This window comes from Anthonomus grandis, chromosome 11 (assembly GCF_022605725.1).
Source record: "Anthonomus grandis grandis chromosome 11, icAntGran1.3, whole genome shotgun sequence".
NCBI lineage: Eukaryota > Metazoa > Arthropoda > Insecta > Coleoptera > Curculionidae > Anthonomus > Anthonomus grandis.
This window is the reverse complement of record NC_065556.1, coordinates 26,603,632-26,623,643: the sequence shown is the minus strand read 5'-3', so window position 1 is coordinate 26,623,643 and position 20,012 is coordinate 26,603,632. Positions and strand designations below refer to the sequence as shown.

The 20,012-nt window shown below is 32.4% G+C and overlaps 1 protein-coding gene across 1 annotated transcript in view; it reads right to left on the bottom strand.

Annotated features, from left to right (window-relative positions):
- The window catches only part of LOC126742336 (transmembrane GTPase Marf), a 32,039-nt gene that overhangs the window by 5,421 nt on the left and 6,606 nt on the right, over positions 1-20,012 (bottom strand). The window contains exons 8-13 of the mRNA XM_050448978.1: positions 19,000-19,194; positions 12,645-12,736; positions 12,319-12,448; positions 12,063-12,265; positions 11,250-11,441; positions 2,963-3,255 (exon numbers count right to left, since the gene is read on the bottom strand). Of these exons, the coding sequence (XP_050304935.1) occupies positions 2,963-3,255; positions 11,250-11,441; positions 12,063-12,265; positions 12,319-12,448; positions 12,645-12,736; positions 19,000-19,194 (1,105 nt within the window). The remainder of the gene's footprint in view (positions 1-2,962; positions 3,256-11,249; positions 11,442-12,062; positions 12,266-12,318; positions 12,449-12,644; positions 12,737-18,999; positions 19,195-20,012) is intronic.

The window sequence follows — 20,012 nt, the reverse complement described above, 5'->3', positions numbered from 1 at the left end:
GTATCTGCCGGGGATTTAAAGCCTATGACGTAGCCTGAAGGCCTACTCAGTGTCGTCTCGTACGGGAAGTGAGTTAATCGTGTTATAAGGCATTTAAAATCTGTTGTGTTTTTTAAAAGTATAATAGTGAAATAGACTATAGGTAGTTTTTTTAGTTAGACTATCCAATTTTTATTATAAAAGGTAAGTAAAATTGCGGAAATTTCGGATGATGAGTGGATAAATATTTGCAACCATATAGACAATATAGAAAAACAATATTTCAAAAGTCATCACCATTTTGATGAAGCATTGGATTCTTTAAAATTTACAGTAAATACAGGCTCATCTGATGAAGAGATCAAATGGTCTTCATCGGATGAATCTAATTTAGGTTGTAATACACTATCTGATAGTGAATAAAAATATATAATATGTAAAATAATGAAATAAAACTTTAAGCTTATATCAATTTGTTTCTTTACACAAGTCGTTTAAAATACCTAATCCTTAAAAAAAAATTGAATAAAGAATAATTTTCAGCTACCTATTTGAAGTCCTGTTTTAAAAATAATTAGCGAACTGCATCCTCCTGTAAGTAAAACTATTTTTTATTAGATTTTTTATGGGCACATCACAATGCTAAAAAATATAATTTTAATTTATCTACATTTTTTTAAACGAATCTCGGAGCAATTAAATTTAAATATATGCATTCTTAGTTGGTATTTCAACTAAATCAAACGCACTTCTAATATCGCTAGCTATAAATATTAATAATTTCAACAAGTGTGCCGCCTCCACTGTCTTCAGACCTCGACATAGTCATCTGACCCGATCAATAGAATAACGAGATGCGCGGATTTTGCCGACTGTTGATGTCACCGGTTCTTTATAAACTTTTCTTACTATATATACCGTCCTTACATGAGTTAGGTCCAGACCTATTTGCGGAATGGGTAGGTAGATACTTCTGCCATATAATACTACTCTCAAAAATATAATCTTTACGAGGCTTATCTCAAAAATGGCTTTTTTTGAGATACGCCCCTATGTCTTTACAGTGACGAATTACAATGTTAAGATATGACTTACCGGTAAAGCTATTAGATTAATACCACAAACACTTAAGTTGAAACAAAAATAAATACATAAAAAATTAAAAATAATGCTGACGTTGACATTAAATCCGGTGTCAAAACTAAATAAAATAAAAGTGAACAAAACAAGCAGAATGAGGTTAAAGTGAACGGGAGAACGGAAATAAAGCAAAAAATAAAAAGTGAAATAGGACTTGGTCGAAAAATGAACCAGCGACCATCGGGTTCGTAGGCAAGCGCTAAACTTACGTGCTATCCAGGTCGTGATGAATATTGTTAAAAATTAAATGCGGTTCGAAGGTAAAAACATCATTCACACAAGGCAGTACAGGACTCAAGCCAAGGAAGTCAAGCTTCTTTCTCTTGGGGCACTCATGAAGGATTTTTACATTTTCCGGGATGGAAGGGAAATGTTTTGAGGACAATAAATGACTTGCAAAGGCCGATTTCGTCTCGGCGATTTCGGTATCTTTGTGTTTATTATATTCTCTAAAGTGTTCCTGCACTCTCGTTTTTATTTTCCTTCCAGACTGACCAATGCAAACGGCATTACAGTCCTCGCAGTTAAGGGAGTAGACTCCCGATTGGGATAAGGGTTTTCTTTTATCTTTAATGTTTACGAGCTTATTAAATAATGTGTTTGAAGTTTTCAATGATATCTGTAAATTATAGTTTTTAAAAAAAATTTGCCAATCGGGAGGAGATACTACCAAAGTAAGTGAGGCAATGAAATCTAGAATTTTTAATGCTGGTGTTATGGATTAAATTATAGGAGAGCTTGTACTTATTATAAAATTTGAAATAAATTTTATTAATTATACTTAATGGAAACCAATTATTTACTGCAATCTGTTTAATTGTAGCTAACACTTTTTGAAAGGCACTTGTTGATAATGGTATTTTGAATAACCGGTAGAAAAAGGAGTTGAATGCAGCAAATTTATGAGAATACGGGTAATTAGAATCAAACTGGATAATGTTGTCCGACAAGGAAGGTTTTCTATAAATATCAAAGGTGATTTTGTTGTTACCTCTAGTCAGCAAAAGGTCTAAAAAACGAATTTTAGAGGTCTGATGATGCCCTAATGCGGCGAAACGCGTAACCTTTTAAATAGACGCATTATTTTTGAGACTTTCAGTATACTTTTTCTTCCTTTGGTCTAAAACCAATACTTTTGGAAATAATAATTAAAATTAAATGTATGCGTTTTTTTTTTATAAATCACCCTGTAATTCACGAACCAATAAACATTTTGCAACGCTGTAAAAAAATTAAGAATAACCATCAAAATCGGCAACTTTTTTCTAATTTAACCGCCCTCGTATCTCCTATAGTTTCGGAAATACCAATAGTCACACATAGCAAATAGGGCACCTGATGTATAGCATAATTTATATAAGAGAGAATTTTTAAACTTAAGACATCATTTATAAATTCTAATTACTTCTTTATGTACATGATAATTATTATAAATAAAATGAATTATTCCTTTCTTAAATTTCGTTAACGTGACTTCGTACTCCAGCAGGTAAAAGAATAAATTGTATAGATAAAAAATGCAATTATTATTAGATACAAATCTCCTTATCATTATGGTACCAGCTTACCAGTAAACATAAATGTCCACCGACACATTTTATTTAAAACATAGTTCTCTGTAAGATAATAAAATTGTTGAGTTACATCATGGAATTTACTTTGGTTAGACACCTTTTTTATGTTGACTATAATAAGCTGATTCCTAGACTCAGATCATTACATGTATCTTTTTGAAATGAATAAAGCTATTTTCAAAAAAAAAACAACTTTTTTTGAACACTAACGAATTCCATACACTCTATTGTGTCAATTTTGTATACTAACAACTCGAATCTAGTCTTACCGGTAACGGCGATTATCCGCCATCCGACGGTTTTAAACATAAATCCGGCGACCAACATGCAACCCATGGTGCCCTGGGAGGTGGCCCCCATAATCGCAATCCTCGATAGTAACGACCAATCGTCCAAACTGAAATTATTCGGGGGACTGAAGGCCAAACGGTGATCGACCACGTCCACGGGGGTGGAGGGCATCAAACCACTGTTAGGGCTCTCCCTTTTATTTTTCAATGCCAAGAAACTGCCCTTGTTACCGGCGAACCGTTGGATTAGCGCTGTTATACCGTAGGAAAATCTAAAATAGGAGTTTACCTTTTATTTATATAGTAAAGGCAGTAGATCATTATTCAACAGTTAAAGTTAATTAGGTGCTTATGCCTCCATTACGTCAAGATTTATCGACCAAAAACTTCCGAGCTTGACGCAGCAAGGACCTACTGACCCGAAGCAAAATTAATGCAATTTGAAAAAATGTAAAAAGATTTTTGTAGTTAATCATTCATACTTCAACAGTCCAAAATAAAGAATCAATTATGTGACAGTTTAATATTTTCGCTGTTCGACTACGGTGATGTGGTTTATGATTCGACTTTGACGACGCAATTAGTACACCAAATACAAAACAGCTGTATGCGTTTTTCTTACAATATTCCATTTAAAGAACATATTAAACCTCTACCTTACCGTAGAAAACTTTTTTACATATAATCTTAGAAAATGGACAAGCCTTATATCTTGCAGCGTAATTAAACCCATTTTTACACCAGCATCATACAAGATTTGTTAATAAATACGGGGTACCTCAACATCGCATAGCAGCTTTTCAGAAATCTTTTACATACATAGGGAATAAACTGTGGAATGATTTACCAGATGCAGTCAAGGAATTTACTTATAAAAGATCCCTAAAATACGCGAACCAATTTCTTATTAGTGAGCAAAAACCTACATTTCTTCCAAATCATGTATGCTGTGCTGTTATTAAATTTTCCCGCTAAGATAGGATTAGAATCGAAACTTATTAACTTATTAATAATTCAGGTAAAGTCCAGTGCAACGATAGATTAGAATGGTCATCCGTCAAAACATTAGCATTCCACCTGCCAAACAATGTCATCCACCTTCTATTTTCATTGTTTGAGAAGTAAAATGCTGGTGTTTTGACGGGTGACCATTCTAATATATCGTTGCACTGGACTTTACAGCGCACAAATACACATGACTTGTGTATTTTGTGTTATCGGCCACTATGGTCGCGCTGTAGTCCGTCATTTATATATGTATATATTAAGCAAATAAGAAAAAAAAAAAGAATTTGAAACATCGGTATAAGTCAACCACCGAAGAAGATTAAAAAGTAATTTTTACGTCAAAGCTTCTTTAAAGCAAATTATTCCACTAAAAGCTAAAATATCTCTGGTGATATTGGGTTTAGAGCATATGTAATGGAAAATTAGTAAAAGTAGATCATTATCAATCAATTAAAGTTAATTTAATGCTCCTTACTCCATTACGTCAAGAGTTACTGCCTAAGAACTACGAGCTTAACGGGGCTTAAATGGTCTTATCCCCTAAACTGTTAATGCTATTTAAAAAATATAAAAAGATCCTTTTAGATTCATTTCATAGTTTAATTCTACCAATAGTCACGAGAATAAGTTAGCTACTAAAGAAGATATAAACAATTTCCACGTCAAAGCTTCCTTGAAGCGGATCATTCTACTAAAATCTAATGAATCTCTGGTGATACTGGTTTTAAAACATTGCCAATTGAGAATTTGTAGAAGCATATCATTGGCAATCAACAATAGTTAATTTGATGCCTATCCCTTCTGTTCCGTCAAATCGGAAGACTCATTTCTTTATTTATTTTTATTCTTTTTTTTTATTGTCAATATTCATATAATTATATTTAACATGAGCTTTGCTTCGTCGTGGTACTGATCGTTGTTAATATCTAAAGTTGTATTTTACAATTTCTTTAGTTTTTTTTTGGCTAAATCATTATTCGCGGCTTTTTATCGCGTCATATGTAAGACAACCTTAATTTTGACCGATAAGAGTCGCACGCACCTCTAGTCCAGTACTGCATCGATCTTGATTGATGGGAACTGGCAGCATGAAGATTGGTATATAAACTACTGACCAAATAAGTCGCTCTCCATATATAAAGACACGCGAGTGAATTCCAAAAATTATAAGTGCCGGCACACCGTCAAACCCAGCAAATATTTGGAGGTGAACTTGGAAGAGCAGTCCTGAACAGAAGCGACAGCAAGGTGAGCCACAAATTATTTTGGGGTTGTCTTGGCCGCCGTCTTAAACTTTTATGCATTAATTAATTAAAGATACATTCCACTATGTTTATATTTCTCCTACACCTTCATTATGTCAAAAGTTATCGAGCAAAAACTTTGAGCTTGACGCAGCGAGGACCTACTGACGTGAAGCAAAATTGTTTTGCCTCGTTGTTTGCAGGAACATTTTATTATCACCACAAAATCTTTTACAATTGCATTTGAGAAAACCTTGACCGGAACCTTTAGATGGCATATTTGCTGCAGTTCGCAAGGGTATTTTCTTAATATTATTATCATTTGATTGCGACGTGAACTGCGAATCTGCTTGAAAAAGTTCATTTCTTGAAAATAATCTGTCCAGCGGCCCAAGTTTTGATGAAAGTGGTTTGCCCAATCTGCGTAATTCATGTGCTTCTTTAACTTCACTAATAATGTTTTTATAATCACTTTTTAAGAGGAATGTAGACCTAATGTTCGATTCTATATAAAGTTTATTTAAACCATCTTCGAATTCTTTTTTTAAATTTTCGAACGATTCATTCATTTTTATTGAATTTTTACTTAAAACTTTGACAAAGGACAAACAAATAAACAGAATAAACATCTGCTGTCGATAAAAATAACTAAGGTTATGAATTTTCGGGTTGTGGGTATTTATTATTACCCATAACACGAAAACCGTCGCGTGTCTTCGATGATAACGTGGATTTTTGAAATTTACACACAACGCGTTTTGGGTATATAAAATATATCCGTAACGCGATGTGGATAATTCGTAAAATCGTAAAATAATTTCGGACAGTGACCGTTTTCGCCAATTGCGTACAACATATATATTGGGCAAAAGAAATTTTGAATTTGAAACATTAGTATAAGTGAACCACCGAAGAAAATATAAGTAATTTCCATGTCAAAGCTTGTTTGAAGCAAATAATTCTACTAAAAGTTACAATACCTCCGGTGATATTGGGTTTAGAATATAGGTAGTTAAAAATGAGTAAAAGTAGATCATTATTAATCAATTCTCATTACTCCATTACGACAAGAGTTACCGCCTAAAAACTACGAGTTTAACGGGGCTTGAAAAAATATAAAAAGATCTTTTAAGAAAAATTAACTACGAATCATTTATAGTTTATTTCTAGTCATTAGAATAAGTTAGCTACTAAAATCTAATATATCTCTGGTGATACTGGTTTTAAAGCATTGCCAGTTGAGAATTTATAAAAGTATATCATTGGCAATCCACCATAGTTAATTTGATGCTTATCCCTTTATTACGTCAAAAGTTATCGAGCAAAAACTTTGAGATTGACGCAGCGAGGACCTGCTGACGTGAAGCAAAATTCAAATGGTTCAATCTCCTAAACCGTTAACGCTATTTGAAAAATGTAAAGAGATCCTTTTAGATAATCATTCATAGTTTAATTCTACCAATAGTCCTTAGCATAAGTTAGCTACTAAAGAAGATATAAACAATTCCCATGTAAAGCGGATCATTCTACTAAAATCTAATAAATCTCTGGTGATACTGGTTTTAAAGCATTGACAGTTGAGAATTTGTAAAAGCATATCGTTGCCAATCAACTACAATTAATTTGATGCTTATCGCTTCATTACGTCAAAAGTTATCCAACAAAAACTTTGAGCTTGACGCAGCGAGGACCTAATGACGTGAAGCAAAATTCAAATGGTTCAATCTCCTAAACCGTTAACGCTATTTGAAAAATGTATAGAGATTCTTGTAGATAATCATTCATAGTTTAATTCTACCAATAGTCGTTAGCATAAGTTAGCTACTAAAGAAGATATAAACAATTCCCATGTAAAGCGGATCATTCTACTAAAATCTAATAAATCTCTGGTGATACTGGTTTTAAAGCATTGCCAGTTGAGAATTTGTAAAAGCATATCGTTGCCAATCAACTATAGTTAATTTGATGCTTATCCCTTTATTACGTCAAAAGTTATCGAGCAAAAACTTTGAGATTGACGCAGCGAGGACCTAATGACGTGAAGCAAAATTTAAATGGTTCAATCTCCTAAACCGTTAAAGCTATTTGAAAAATGTAAAGAGATTCTTGTAGATAATCATTCATAGTTTAATTCTACCAATAGTCGTTAGCATAAGTTAGCTACTAAAGAAGATATAAACAATTCCCATGTAAAGCGGATCATTCTACTAAAATCTAATAAATCTCTGGTGATACTGGTTTTAAAGCATTGACAGTTGAGAATTTGTAAAAGTATATCATTGGCAATCCACCATAGTTAATTTGATGCTTATCCCTTTATTACGTCAAAAGTTATCGAGCAAAAACTTTGAGATTGACGCAGCGAGGACCTGCTGACGTGAAGCAAAATTCAAATGGTTCAATCTCCTAAACCGTTAACGCTATTTGAAAAATGTAAAGAGATCCTTTTAGATAATCATTCATAGTTTAATTCTACCAATAGTCCTTAGCATAAGTTAGCTACTAAAGAAGATATAAACAATTCCCATGTAAAGCGGATCATTCTACTAAAATCTAATAAATCTCTGGTGATACTGGTTTTAAAGCATTGCCAGTTGAGAATTTATAAAAGTATATCATTGGCAATCCACCATAGTTAATTTGATGCTTATCCCTTTATTACGTCAAAAGTTATCGAGCAAAAACTTTGAGATTGACGCAGCGAGGACCTGCTGACGTGAAGCAAAATTCAAATGGTTCAATCTCCTAAACCGTTAACGCTATTTGAAAAATGTAAAGAGATCCTTTTAGATAATCATTCATAGTTTAATTCTACCAATAGTCCTTAGCATAAGTTAGCTACTAAAGAAGATATAAACAATTCCCATGTAAAGCGGATCATTCTACTAAAATCTAATAAATCTCTGGTGATACTGGTTTTAAAGCATTGACAGTTGAGAATTTGTAAAAGCATATCGTTGCCAATCAACTACAATTAATTTGATGCTTATCGCTTCATTACGTCAAAAGTTATCCAACAAAAACTTTGAGCTTGACGCAGCGAGGACCTAATGACGTGAAGCAAAATTCAAATGGTTCAATCTCCTAAACCGTTAACGCTATTTGAAAAATGTATAGAGATTCTTGTAGATAATCATTCATAGTTTAATTCTACCAATAGTCGTTAGCATAAGTTAGCTACTAAAGAAGATATAAACAATTCCCATGTAAAGCGGATCATTCTACTAAAATCTAATAAATCTCTGGTGATACTGGTTTTAAAGCATTGCCAGTTGAGAATTTGTAAAAGCATATCGTTGCCAATCAACTATAGTTAATTTGATGCTTATCCCTTTATTACGTCAAAAGTTATCGAGCAAAAACTTTGAGATTGACGCAGCGAGGACCTAATGACGTGAAGCAAAATTTAAATGGTTCAATCTCCTAAACCGTTAAAGCTATTTGAAAAATGTAAAGAGATTCTTGTAGATAATCATTCATAGTTTAATTCTACCAATAGTCGTTAGCATAAGTTAGCTACTAAAGAAGATATAAACAATTCCCATGTAAAGCGGATCATTCTACTAAAATCTAATAAATCTCTGGTGATACTGGTTTTAAAGCATTGACAGTTGAGAATTTGTAAAAGTATATCATTGGCAATCCACCATAGTTAATTTGATGCTTATCCCTTTATTACGTCAAAAGTTATCGAGCAAAAACTTTGAGATTGACGCAGCGAGGACCTGCTGACGTGAAGCAAAATTCAAATGGTTCAATCTCCTAAACCGTTAACGCTATTTGAAAAATGTAAAGAGATCCTTTTAGATAATCATTCATAGTTTAATTCTACCAATAGTCCTTAGCATAAGTTAGCTACTAAAGAAGATATAAACAATTCCCATGTAAAGCGGATCATTCTACTAAAATCTAATAAATCTCTGGTGATACTGGTTTTAAAGCATTGCCAGTTGAGAATTTATAAAAGTATATCATTGGCAATCCACCATAGTTAATTTGATGCTTATCCCTTTATTACGTCAAAAGTTATCGAGCAAAAACTTTGAGATTGACGCAGCGAGGACCTGCTGACGTGAAGCAAAATTCAAATGGTTCAATCTCCTAAACCGTTAACGCTATTTGAAAAATGTAAAGAGATCCTTTTAGATAATCATTCATAGTTTAATTCTACCAATAGTCCTTAGCATAAGTTAGCTACTAAAGAAGATATAAACAATTCCCATGTAAAGCGGATCATTCTACTAAAATCTAATAAATCTCTGGTGATACTGGTTTTAAAGCATTGACAGTTGAGAATTTGTAAAAGCATATCGTTGCCAATCAACTACAATTAATTTGATGCTTATCGCTTCATTACGTCAAAAGTTATCCAACAAAAACTTTGAGCTTGACGCAGCGAGGACCTAATGACGTGAAGCAAAATTCAAATGGTTCAATCTCCTAAACCGTTAACGCTATTTGAAAAATGTATAGAGATTCTTGTAGATAATCATTCATAGTTTAATTCTACCAATAGTCGTTAGCATAAGTTAGCTACTAAAGAAGATATAAACAATTCCCATGTAAAGCGGATCATTCTACTAAAATCTAATAAATCTCTGGTGATACTGGTTTTAAAGCATTGCCAGTTGAGAATTTGTAAAAGCATATCGTTGCCAATCAACTATAGTTAATTTGATGCTTATCCCTTTATTACGTCAAAAGTTATCGAGCAAAAACTTTGAGATTGACGCAGCGAGGACCTAATGACGTGAAGCAAAATTTAAATGGTTCAATCTCCTAAACCGTTAACGCTATTTGAAAAATGTATAGAGATTCTTGTAGATAATCATTCATAGTTTAATTCTACCAATAGTCGTTAGCATAAGTTAGCTACTAAAGAAGATATAAACAATTCCCATGTAAAGCGGATCATTCTACTAAAATCTAATAAATCTCTGGTGATACTGGTTTTAAAGCATTGACAGTTGAGAATTTGTAAAAGCATATCGTTGCCAATCAACTACAATTAATTTGATGCTTATCGCTTCATTACGTCAAAAGTTATCCAACAAAAACTTTGAGCTTGACGCAGCGAGGACCTAATGACGTGAAGCAAAATTCAAATGGTTCAATCTCCTAAACCGTTAACGCTATTTGAAAAATGTATAGAGATTCTTGTAGATAATCATTCATAGTTTAATTCTACCAATAGTCGTTAGCATAAGTTAGCTACTAAAGAAGATATAAACAATTCCCATGTAAAGCGGATCATTCTACTAAAATCTAATAAATCTCTGGTGATACTGGTTTTAAAGCATTGACAGTTGAGAATTTGTAAAAGCATATCGTTGGCAATCAACTATAGTTAATTTGATGCATATCCCTTCATTACGTCAAAAGTTATCGAGCAAAAACTTTGAGCTTGACGCAGCGAGCACCTAATGACGTGAAGCAAAATTCAAATGGTCCAATCTCCTAAACCGTTAATGCTATTTGAAAAATGTAAAAAGATTCTTGTAGATAATCATTCATAGTTTAATTCTACTAGTAATCATTAGAATAAGTTACCTACTATAGAAGATATAAACAATTTTCATGTCAAACCTTATTTGAAGCAAATAATTTTACTATTATGTCTTCAGTGATATTGGATTTGAAGCATTGGCATTTGTAAAAGCAAATCATTGGCAATCAATTAAAGCTTATTTGACCCTTCATTAATACAACATTTATCGACCAAAAACTTCGAGTTTGACGCATCTAAGACCTATTTACGTAAAGTAAAATTCAAATGCGCCTATCTCCTAAACCGTTAACGCTATTTGAAAAATGTAAAGAGATTCTTGTAGATAATCAGTCCTACAAGAAGTTTCTGTCAATACTAATCAACGTAAGTAAAGTGCTCAAGAAGATATAAGCATTTTCTTTGAAAAGAATCATTCTACAAAAAGCTAAGCTATCTCCATTGAAACCGTGTTAATAATAATTTTAATGAAACAAAGGTGATTTCTTAAAATAAACAAAGCTCTTACCGGAATTCCAAATCTTCTTGAAAATCCGCACACAAATTATCACAATTCAACCGATAAAGGATTTCGAACGGTTGCCTACGTGGCATAATTAAATTACTAGCCGTCCGGTACTTTTCGATGATCAGACCCTCCATTTTCTGTGTCATTTCCGTTTGGCTTTGTTCCATATTCATCGCTAAAGCCGTGGATAACCTGGACAACGTACAACAATGAAACACCACGTCAAATATACAATCAGGTGCAAAGTGCACAGTGCAAGTTTAAAGTATTATATGTTTTTACATTTTTTGTTCTATTCTGATGATTTGTTTAGCAGACTGTATATAATTATATGATTTTTATACCGTGCTACCGGGGCGTCCATGTAACATTAACCACACTAAACATACCTCATCGTATTAGAAAATAACACCGAAAGTTAACGATTATTGAAAAGTAGTGAATTATGAGTGGAAAATTATTATATTAAATAAAAAATTATTATTTCGCTCTTAAAAATAAACCCGAGGCACAAATACTTAGCAGTCATAGTAGTAACCGAACAGCAAGGTTTTATGATAACTCGCTAACAAAATTATTCCTCAGGGTGTTTCACAGTTAGGGTAAAGAAGAAACCACTCTCCGATTAACCCGGTATAATAAGTCAAATACAAAATTTAATTTGAAAACTGAATATACCAATTAAAATTCATATAAGTATAGACAGTCTGCTAAAAAAAAATCATCAAACTGGGCCAAAAAAACAAGAAAACATATAATACATTAAATTTAAAGAAAATTTTCTCTGTTGAGTGTAGAAACACTAGTTCGTACCTGGCCCTCAAGTTCGACCCCAGTCCGGTTTCCACGTGCAAATGCAATTCTTTTTTATACACGTTCAGGACCAACGGTTCCGGATGAAAGGGCAAATTGAACTCGTCCACGAGGGTACTTAAACGGCGTATTTCCTCCGTGAGGGCTTTCGACACCCGCTGTTCAACGTCCTCCACCATATTTCGGATTTTCTTTTTCATTTCCTACAGGGTAATTGGACCTATAATACTGGACTAAATCGATAGTAACCCAATACCTGTGTCACGATCATCAGCTGTTGCTCCGTATAATTGATTCTATCCGTCAGATCTTTTCTTTGCCTTAGTTTGTCTTCTTTTAGTTTCACCGCTTCATTGTAAATGCTTTCCAGGATCTCTTTCATTTCGCTGCAATTAATTCACCTTGTTTTTGTTGACTTATTTTAAAAATGTTTAGTAATAGGGGGATGTTATGTCGCTTATAGTAAAAATCAATTTAGAAAATACTATCGTGTATGAGATAGTATTTTCTAAATTGATTTTTGCCATAAATCATGTAATACCTAACAAAATAAGTTAATAACTCAATGCTTAGTAATATTACCTGGTAATGTATTTGCCCCTTTGAGAATGCTGCTCGAATTTCGTTTTTACGGCCGATTTGGAGATGCATTCCTCGAATTTTCGCTCAAAGTCCTAAAAATTAATCGAGCTGCTATTTTGTTATATTTAATAATATTAGTGGATGATCCGAACTAAAATCGTCCTTCACTGATGTATCAATCAAATGGAAGTAATTTCAGAAAGACAACCGTTTAAAAAATGATTATAGTTTTATAATTAATTAAAATTTAGCCGGAGTTCTTATCAAATAAAACAAACTCCAGTAAAAAGTTTCTAATATATACAACGTGCAACACCTTTTTCTGGTCCCTATTACTAGTAATTGCATTTTACTAGTAATTAATCACGTAATAGTTGCTTGAGAAAATTTATTAGATAGTAAGACTAACATTGAAAAATCGGAGCGAGCAAAATTGTTAGACAGAGAGAGAGATTCCGCGTACAACCCGCTATAGAAAAAGGACACAGTACTACAACTGTTACTGTGAAAGAGTGCGCAAGAGGTTTTACACCCATAATAAAGACAAGGACGAATGAATTTACTGACAAATTTTATGAAAGAATAACGTCGCAATCTCGTACAAAAACGATACTTCACAGTGCGCTTGAACTAACTTTAAATAGGAGAGTCTCTATTAACGACTCATTTTAATATTTAAAATTAATTATATGAATCCTATAGAAGCAACACCCGACAAATCCACTTTTGGTCAAAAACGAGGTTATTGTTTTGAAGTGTTTACATAATAAAAATCTGCAGATTTAAATAGATTTGTGGTATTAAAAACGGTCAAAATACGTTGAAATTTAAAGTAGAATATTGGCTATAGTTTCAAAATCCTAATGTCAAATCCAACGCGTCATAACAAAAACCGACAAATCCATTTCGACCAATCACGGCGCTCCCGGCGTTCACATAACAATAATAATTTTACGCGTGAATTTTTTACGATGTTTGTTAGTATAACGTTGTTCGCGGACTCGAACAGTAGTCTTTTGTACTTTTATTTAATTATTGCCAATTTTTTTATTAAATAATAAGTTTTAAGTGCCTAAAACAACTCTATGAAATGGAATTGACAGAGTCAATAAAACCTACGATTCCTCTCTTAGCAAGGAAAAGAGTGGCTAAACCAGAAACTTGGAAGAGAAAACGAGAGCAAAATGAGAGGTAAGTTTTTTTTTTAAACTTATTGACAGTGTTTTGCATAATATTCAATATTCTAGATACAAGAATAAAAGTTTGCCGGAGTATCCAAAATGTAAACACGCGACAAAATCGTATCGTTGCAGTTCATTGTCAATGTACGATGTTTCAAATTTTCATAAAACTTTTTTTTTTTTTCTCTGATATTTAATACCAATTACAACATTGGCTTTGGTTCACCCCGCACTGATGTGTGTTCCGTGTGTCTCCAATTAACAGAAAAAATTAAAAATGAGAAAGACGAAAATAAAAAATAAACTAATGACGGAAAGACATGTACATAAATTACGCGCCCAGGCTTTCTTTGACCATTTAAAAGAAGAAAAACCTGATCCTAATTACAATATCATTTGATTGCCAGAAGAATCAGGTCCTACCAAAGATTCCTGACCAATCAGTTTATTATAGCCGCCGCTTTATATTTACAATTTTACCATTGTTACTGGCAGTTCACACTCACCCCTCACTAAAAATAATGTGTCAATTTATGCTTGGACTAAAGACGAATACCATAACGGATCAAATGAAATAGCGAGTGCTGTATTTTACAAACTTTGTCAACTAGACCTTAGGAAGAAAAATAAAGAGACAATAAGACTTGTTGCTGACGGATGTGCAAGTCAGAATAAAAACTCTACTTTCATTACAAAGTGTACCATGTGGCTTAGTTAGAAGGCTCCTCAGTCAGTCTCAAAATTAGAAATTATCTTTCCAGTTGTTGGGCATTCTTTTCTCCCTGCAGATCGTGTGTTCGCTCGAATTGAAAAAAAATATAAAATAAGAAGATGTCTTAGTCTCCGTAGAACAGTACCTAAATATTTTTGCTGATCACGGTAAAGTTTATCGATTTGGATCTGACTTAGAAGTGCACAATTGGAAGAAAGCTTGTAAGGAAACAGTGAAACCTACTGGACAATGGCACGTCTCATTTATTTATTTTATTTATTTATTTACGGAATCCATTTACAAATGTGTTGCATAGAAAAAAAATACTTTTATTACCATTCAAAATTATTAAACATCATTATAGAATATACAAAACAAAATTCGATGAATATACAAATAATTCAAAATTACAACAATTTGTTTGGTAATCGGAGTGCAACGCGATTTTTATAAAAAAACCCGATACACATGCAAGTACATAGATTACTTGTACATGTGCTGTACAACTAGCATAGCATACCCATACAAACATATATATTCAGATACAAAACCATCTATAAATCAAGGAAAGGTGTAGATGGGTTAATTAATTAAAGCCCCTATGATATAACTGCCCCTTAAAAGATGTAATCCTAGAGTCAAAAAAGCTTATCTGTCCTGACAGACCATTAGCACTTCGAGCCATTCGTGTAATTGGCTCATTAATCCCATAATTGGTACGGTGAAATGGGACTGAAAATATTTCTGATTGTCTATTCAATCTGGAAGGCACCCTAAGTTTAAAAAGAGACAATAACTCGGGACAATCTATAGTAGCATTTAAAACCTTATGCATAAAACATAAGTCGAGTAATGTTCTTTGTGACTCTAATGTGGGTAAGTTCAGGTTATCCCTGACCCACTGATAGTAATACTCCTGTCTCCTGTAACCACATCTAAAAGCAGCCACCCTTAAAAATTTATTTTCAGTTTTTTCAATCTGCTCAATGTAGCAGTTATATGACGGGGACCACACAATTGAGCCATACTCCAAGATGAGCCTAACTAGAGAGCAATAAAGTAATCTAAAAGTAAACAAAGACAAATCAGTTGTAGACCGTTGGATAAAAATTTAATGCATGCAAGAGGTACATATTGAATCGCACTAGTTCTAGACAGGTTACGATTTGCGGAGAGCAGTCCTATATAGGGTATACAGCCAAATCCTAAAAAGCTAAAGGATGTCCAAACACTCCTCACCAAACATTATGGAGATAAATGGAAAGAACTGAATGAATTGGAATACTATAAGAATATTCTTGAAAAATATGAATTGGAAAATCTGGAGAACATAGAAATTCCAGAAAATGAAGAGAATTTGTGAAAACATGCCTTATTTAAGTGATTTGTTAGTTTAAACTATTTTTTAAATAATGTCGGTATAAGTATCTATGTTTGTTAAATTTTTCCGTAATAAAATACGTATTTCAAAAACAAAAGTTTTTTTTTCTACAAAATACACTATGGTCGGTTTCAAAATCCGACAAATGGGTTTGTTAGTTTCAAAATCCGACAAAAAAAAATAATTTCAAATAACTTTACACTAAGATGTTTTTCCAGGTTGAATTGTTCAAAATTAGATACTTGATGACTTGCTCTAGTATGTCTGTAAAGAAACTTAAAAAGATATTGAGCTTTTAACTTCCCCTTATCGTTTTTTCTCAATTCCCAAAATTTTCTAAAAGTGGATTTGTCGGATTTTGCTTTTATAGGAGTCATATGTCTGTTGAACAGATTTTTTTTATTATTCCTGTTTTATGTTAGTTCTTGCCTTTTCTTTTCTTCTTTTTTAGTTTTTTCTTTGATTATATAAAATATGCTCCTATGTACAATCAAAATCGATTCTGTATCCTGTTTTTATCCTATATAAGCAAATAACTACTAGTATTATAAATTCTAGGATTAGGAAGCTTTAAGCACAAGTTTGTAAACTTAGCAAATAAAGTATATTTTAAAATATGTAAATTAATTAGTTTTATATAAAATATAATTTTATACATGATTTTCATAAGTATAATTATTAATAAGCATATAAACATAAGTTTTATTTGATCCCATTAATTTCATATAACCATTGATAGACTTAACATTTTTAGAAACTATTAATTAACCTTTTTAAAGCTAATTTAATAATACATTAGCACAATATTAAATTTATCATTGAAAAATTTATCGTATAACTTTTATAACATCAAATATCGAAAAATTATTAAATCAATTAACATGTAACAAAATTAAAGATGCTGACTATTGGATTCTTGCACAGCGTGTATTAAGTTCCCAGTGAAGTTTTCATTACTTTGCCACGTTTGCTTAAAATATACTAATTTCATTGATTGTTCACTATAAACTCCAAGTTAACTTTAGAATAACATTAATTCCTAAATCTAAGAAACTTTTATGAAATATTTTAAGGCAACTGTCGAATTTATGGTCAAGTTAAAGTAACTAACACAAAAAACTTGAAACAATCAACAAAAGTTTCAGAAACATTTCCTGCAAAAGGTGAACTACCATTATAAACATCTTGAGAAACGTTGCACTTTTGAGGCCCATTCTATACTTTTTTCAAATTCAGTTGACATTAAATAAATGATTCACTACGCCTATCATTAAATGTAATCCAGGAGGAGGAATATTTCTATAACTTCTTTATCTTTCAAAAAATGTATCCATTATTCTCTCATTTAATATATAACATAGAGCAAAATAAACGCGTAGTCAAAGTCTCACAAATGTAGCGCCTATTCATTCATTTTAAGTCAATCATTATGGTAACTAGTAGGTAAAAGTGAAATGGTAACTACATTGTGTATCGTTATTAACTGTTTATCTTTCTCTAAATAATTAGAGGACTTTTATATAGTTTTGCATCAGATTTGTTTTGTTCAGACTTTGTCCAAGCTTCGTGGTGTTTTTTTAAATCTTGCCGATAGTTCCATATATCCCGCATTAAATGAGACAACTTTTTTCTATATCGCAATAAGTACAAGAAAATGGAGACCCATCAGATATCGTTGTATCTTCTAATTCTCTGATTTTAAGACAAGACCATAGCATACAATGAAATTCAGGGACCTGGAGGATCCGAAAAACCTATTGCCCCAAAACAGAATATTAAATTATACCTTTGAATGCTGAAAATAAAGACAAATCCAAAAAAGTGTTTGGCAAGTCAACTTTGGCTAAAACATTAAAGTCTCAAGTGGAAATAGTTGATAAATAATGAATGATCATCGCTAAATTTTATTGCTTGCACTTGATCGAATTAACGATGCCTCATACATTCGAAAAAGTTGCATGGTCATCACGTGTTAACGAAATACATCTGACTTTTTATCAATATTTTTTACCCTCAATCAAATTTTTAGAACGGCAAAATTGACAGGGATTCGATACAGATTTTTTGAAGTATTTTCTTTTTAAAGAGGCTTTGATACAGTTTTTGGTTAACTATTGGGAGAATGACTTTGATATAAAAAATACAAAACAAAATTTTAACAGTGAAGGAACATTGCTATTGGAATCCCATTCAATAAAGTAGGGTATTAAAAATGAAAGAAAATCATTATGAATTATTTCACGAAGAATGGTATTTCACACTTATAAAATTTAAGACTGTCACATTTGGCTTGAAAGTTTATAGAAAAGAAAAACAATAGTAATGGCCCTAATTGCATAAATTGTACGGAATCTGCATCGAAATTGGGAACCGATCTGTGTTCAAGGTCCATCTGCTTTCCATGCATAGAAAAGGAAATATGAAACCATTTGAGCGATTTTCGAAAAACCAAACGTATCAAAAATACTTGGCTGACATTCTTATTTACGAAACAATGAATGTAATTCAAGAATTTACTTTGGCCATGAATGGTGGTATTAAATATTGTAACAAATAAATGACGCCAGATATCAGATATTTCTGCAAAAGGAAATAATGAAAAATACCTGTAAAAAGCACAGTATCATAAGCACACTCAAACAAAAAATTTTACGCACTAAATATTTATGTAAATTCAATTGTGGTTGGTTCCCAGATGGTCATGATTCGATGAGATCAGACATTTTCGAAAATAAACGATATTTTAGAAATGACAGGAAAAAAAAAACGACGAAGTTTCCTCCGACTTAGAAAACGATACAACTTCCAGCAACTCTGATCCTGAATAATAATGATTTCTTATTATGTTTTATCAAAACGAAATTGTTCTAAACATTTTCCGTTACTGCTTTGACACATGCCAAGTTTTTCAAAAGCTTTTTTTTATTAAAATGAATAAAAGTATCATCCCATTCACTCCAAAACGATTCCCTATTGTACAATCATTTTTTAAAGGGTTCAAATTACGTTCAGGAACTTAAGAGATTGTCCAGCTTATAAAATGTAGATACAGATTCTAAGTTGATTTATATCTACCCTTACCTGAAACTCAAAATATCTGGTCTGGAACCCTTCGGTTAAAGGAGTGGTCGCGGTCAACCCCTGCTCGGCCAAGCGTGCTTGTAAAACCTCTTTGGCCGATATGAAAAATATCCGTTCTTCCGCCTCTTTTGCGCTGCACACTCCCAACTCTTTAACTAGGAAATCGATGGCTCGTTCTTGGTGCTGTCTTCGTACCTGAACCCCCCCCAATACAAAACTTGATATTTAAACTTATGCACACATTAAAGTACCGGAATTAAACCCTCACGTTAAAAAATAACCAACCCCGAAATAATTAAATAAACCCACTCACCTCCTCCTGTTCATTGCAATGCTTATACACAAGACAAATATATTAACATTTAACTAAGAGGATTATTATATGAGAAGGTGTAAAGCATTAATCTAAAAGCTTGCGATAAACCTGTATACTTATTATTATTGTGGTTTGTTAAGTGAATAATGAGTAATAAGTTCACAAAAATGGTAGAAATTATGGTTTTCAGAATATTTTCATGTTTATTAATTAGAACCCAAATTAAGCTCATTAATTGATTTTTAGGTTTTCTCGAGCTACTAATATTAAAATTTTGGACCTATAGTAACTGTATTATAGTAGTTTGTTGTATTTTAATTTTTTGACTTGCTTCAACTATCTTTTTTAAGCCAGAGGTTCTTGATGGCAAAACTGGTTCTAGCTTAAAGTATTTAACTCATAAGATGAAGTATCTAAGACATATGCTTTAAAAAGCGCCATTTCCCTGAAAAAATCCATTATGTACCGTCCAAGAACAATTCAAAAGTCAAAATGTTTGAACTGTTTTTAACTCAGAAAGTATTGGACCTACAAAAACTGTTTATACATCGAATTATTCCTTAGAAAACGCTTTTCCTATAAGTAGGAACTCTATTCAAGTTTTTTGCAAAGAATTCGAGTCGATTGATAAGTTCCGACACAGAATACGCCATTCATTATTTACTCAATCAGGAATTGGTAATTTTGTTTAATTACT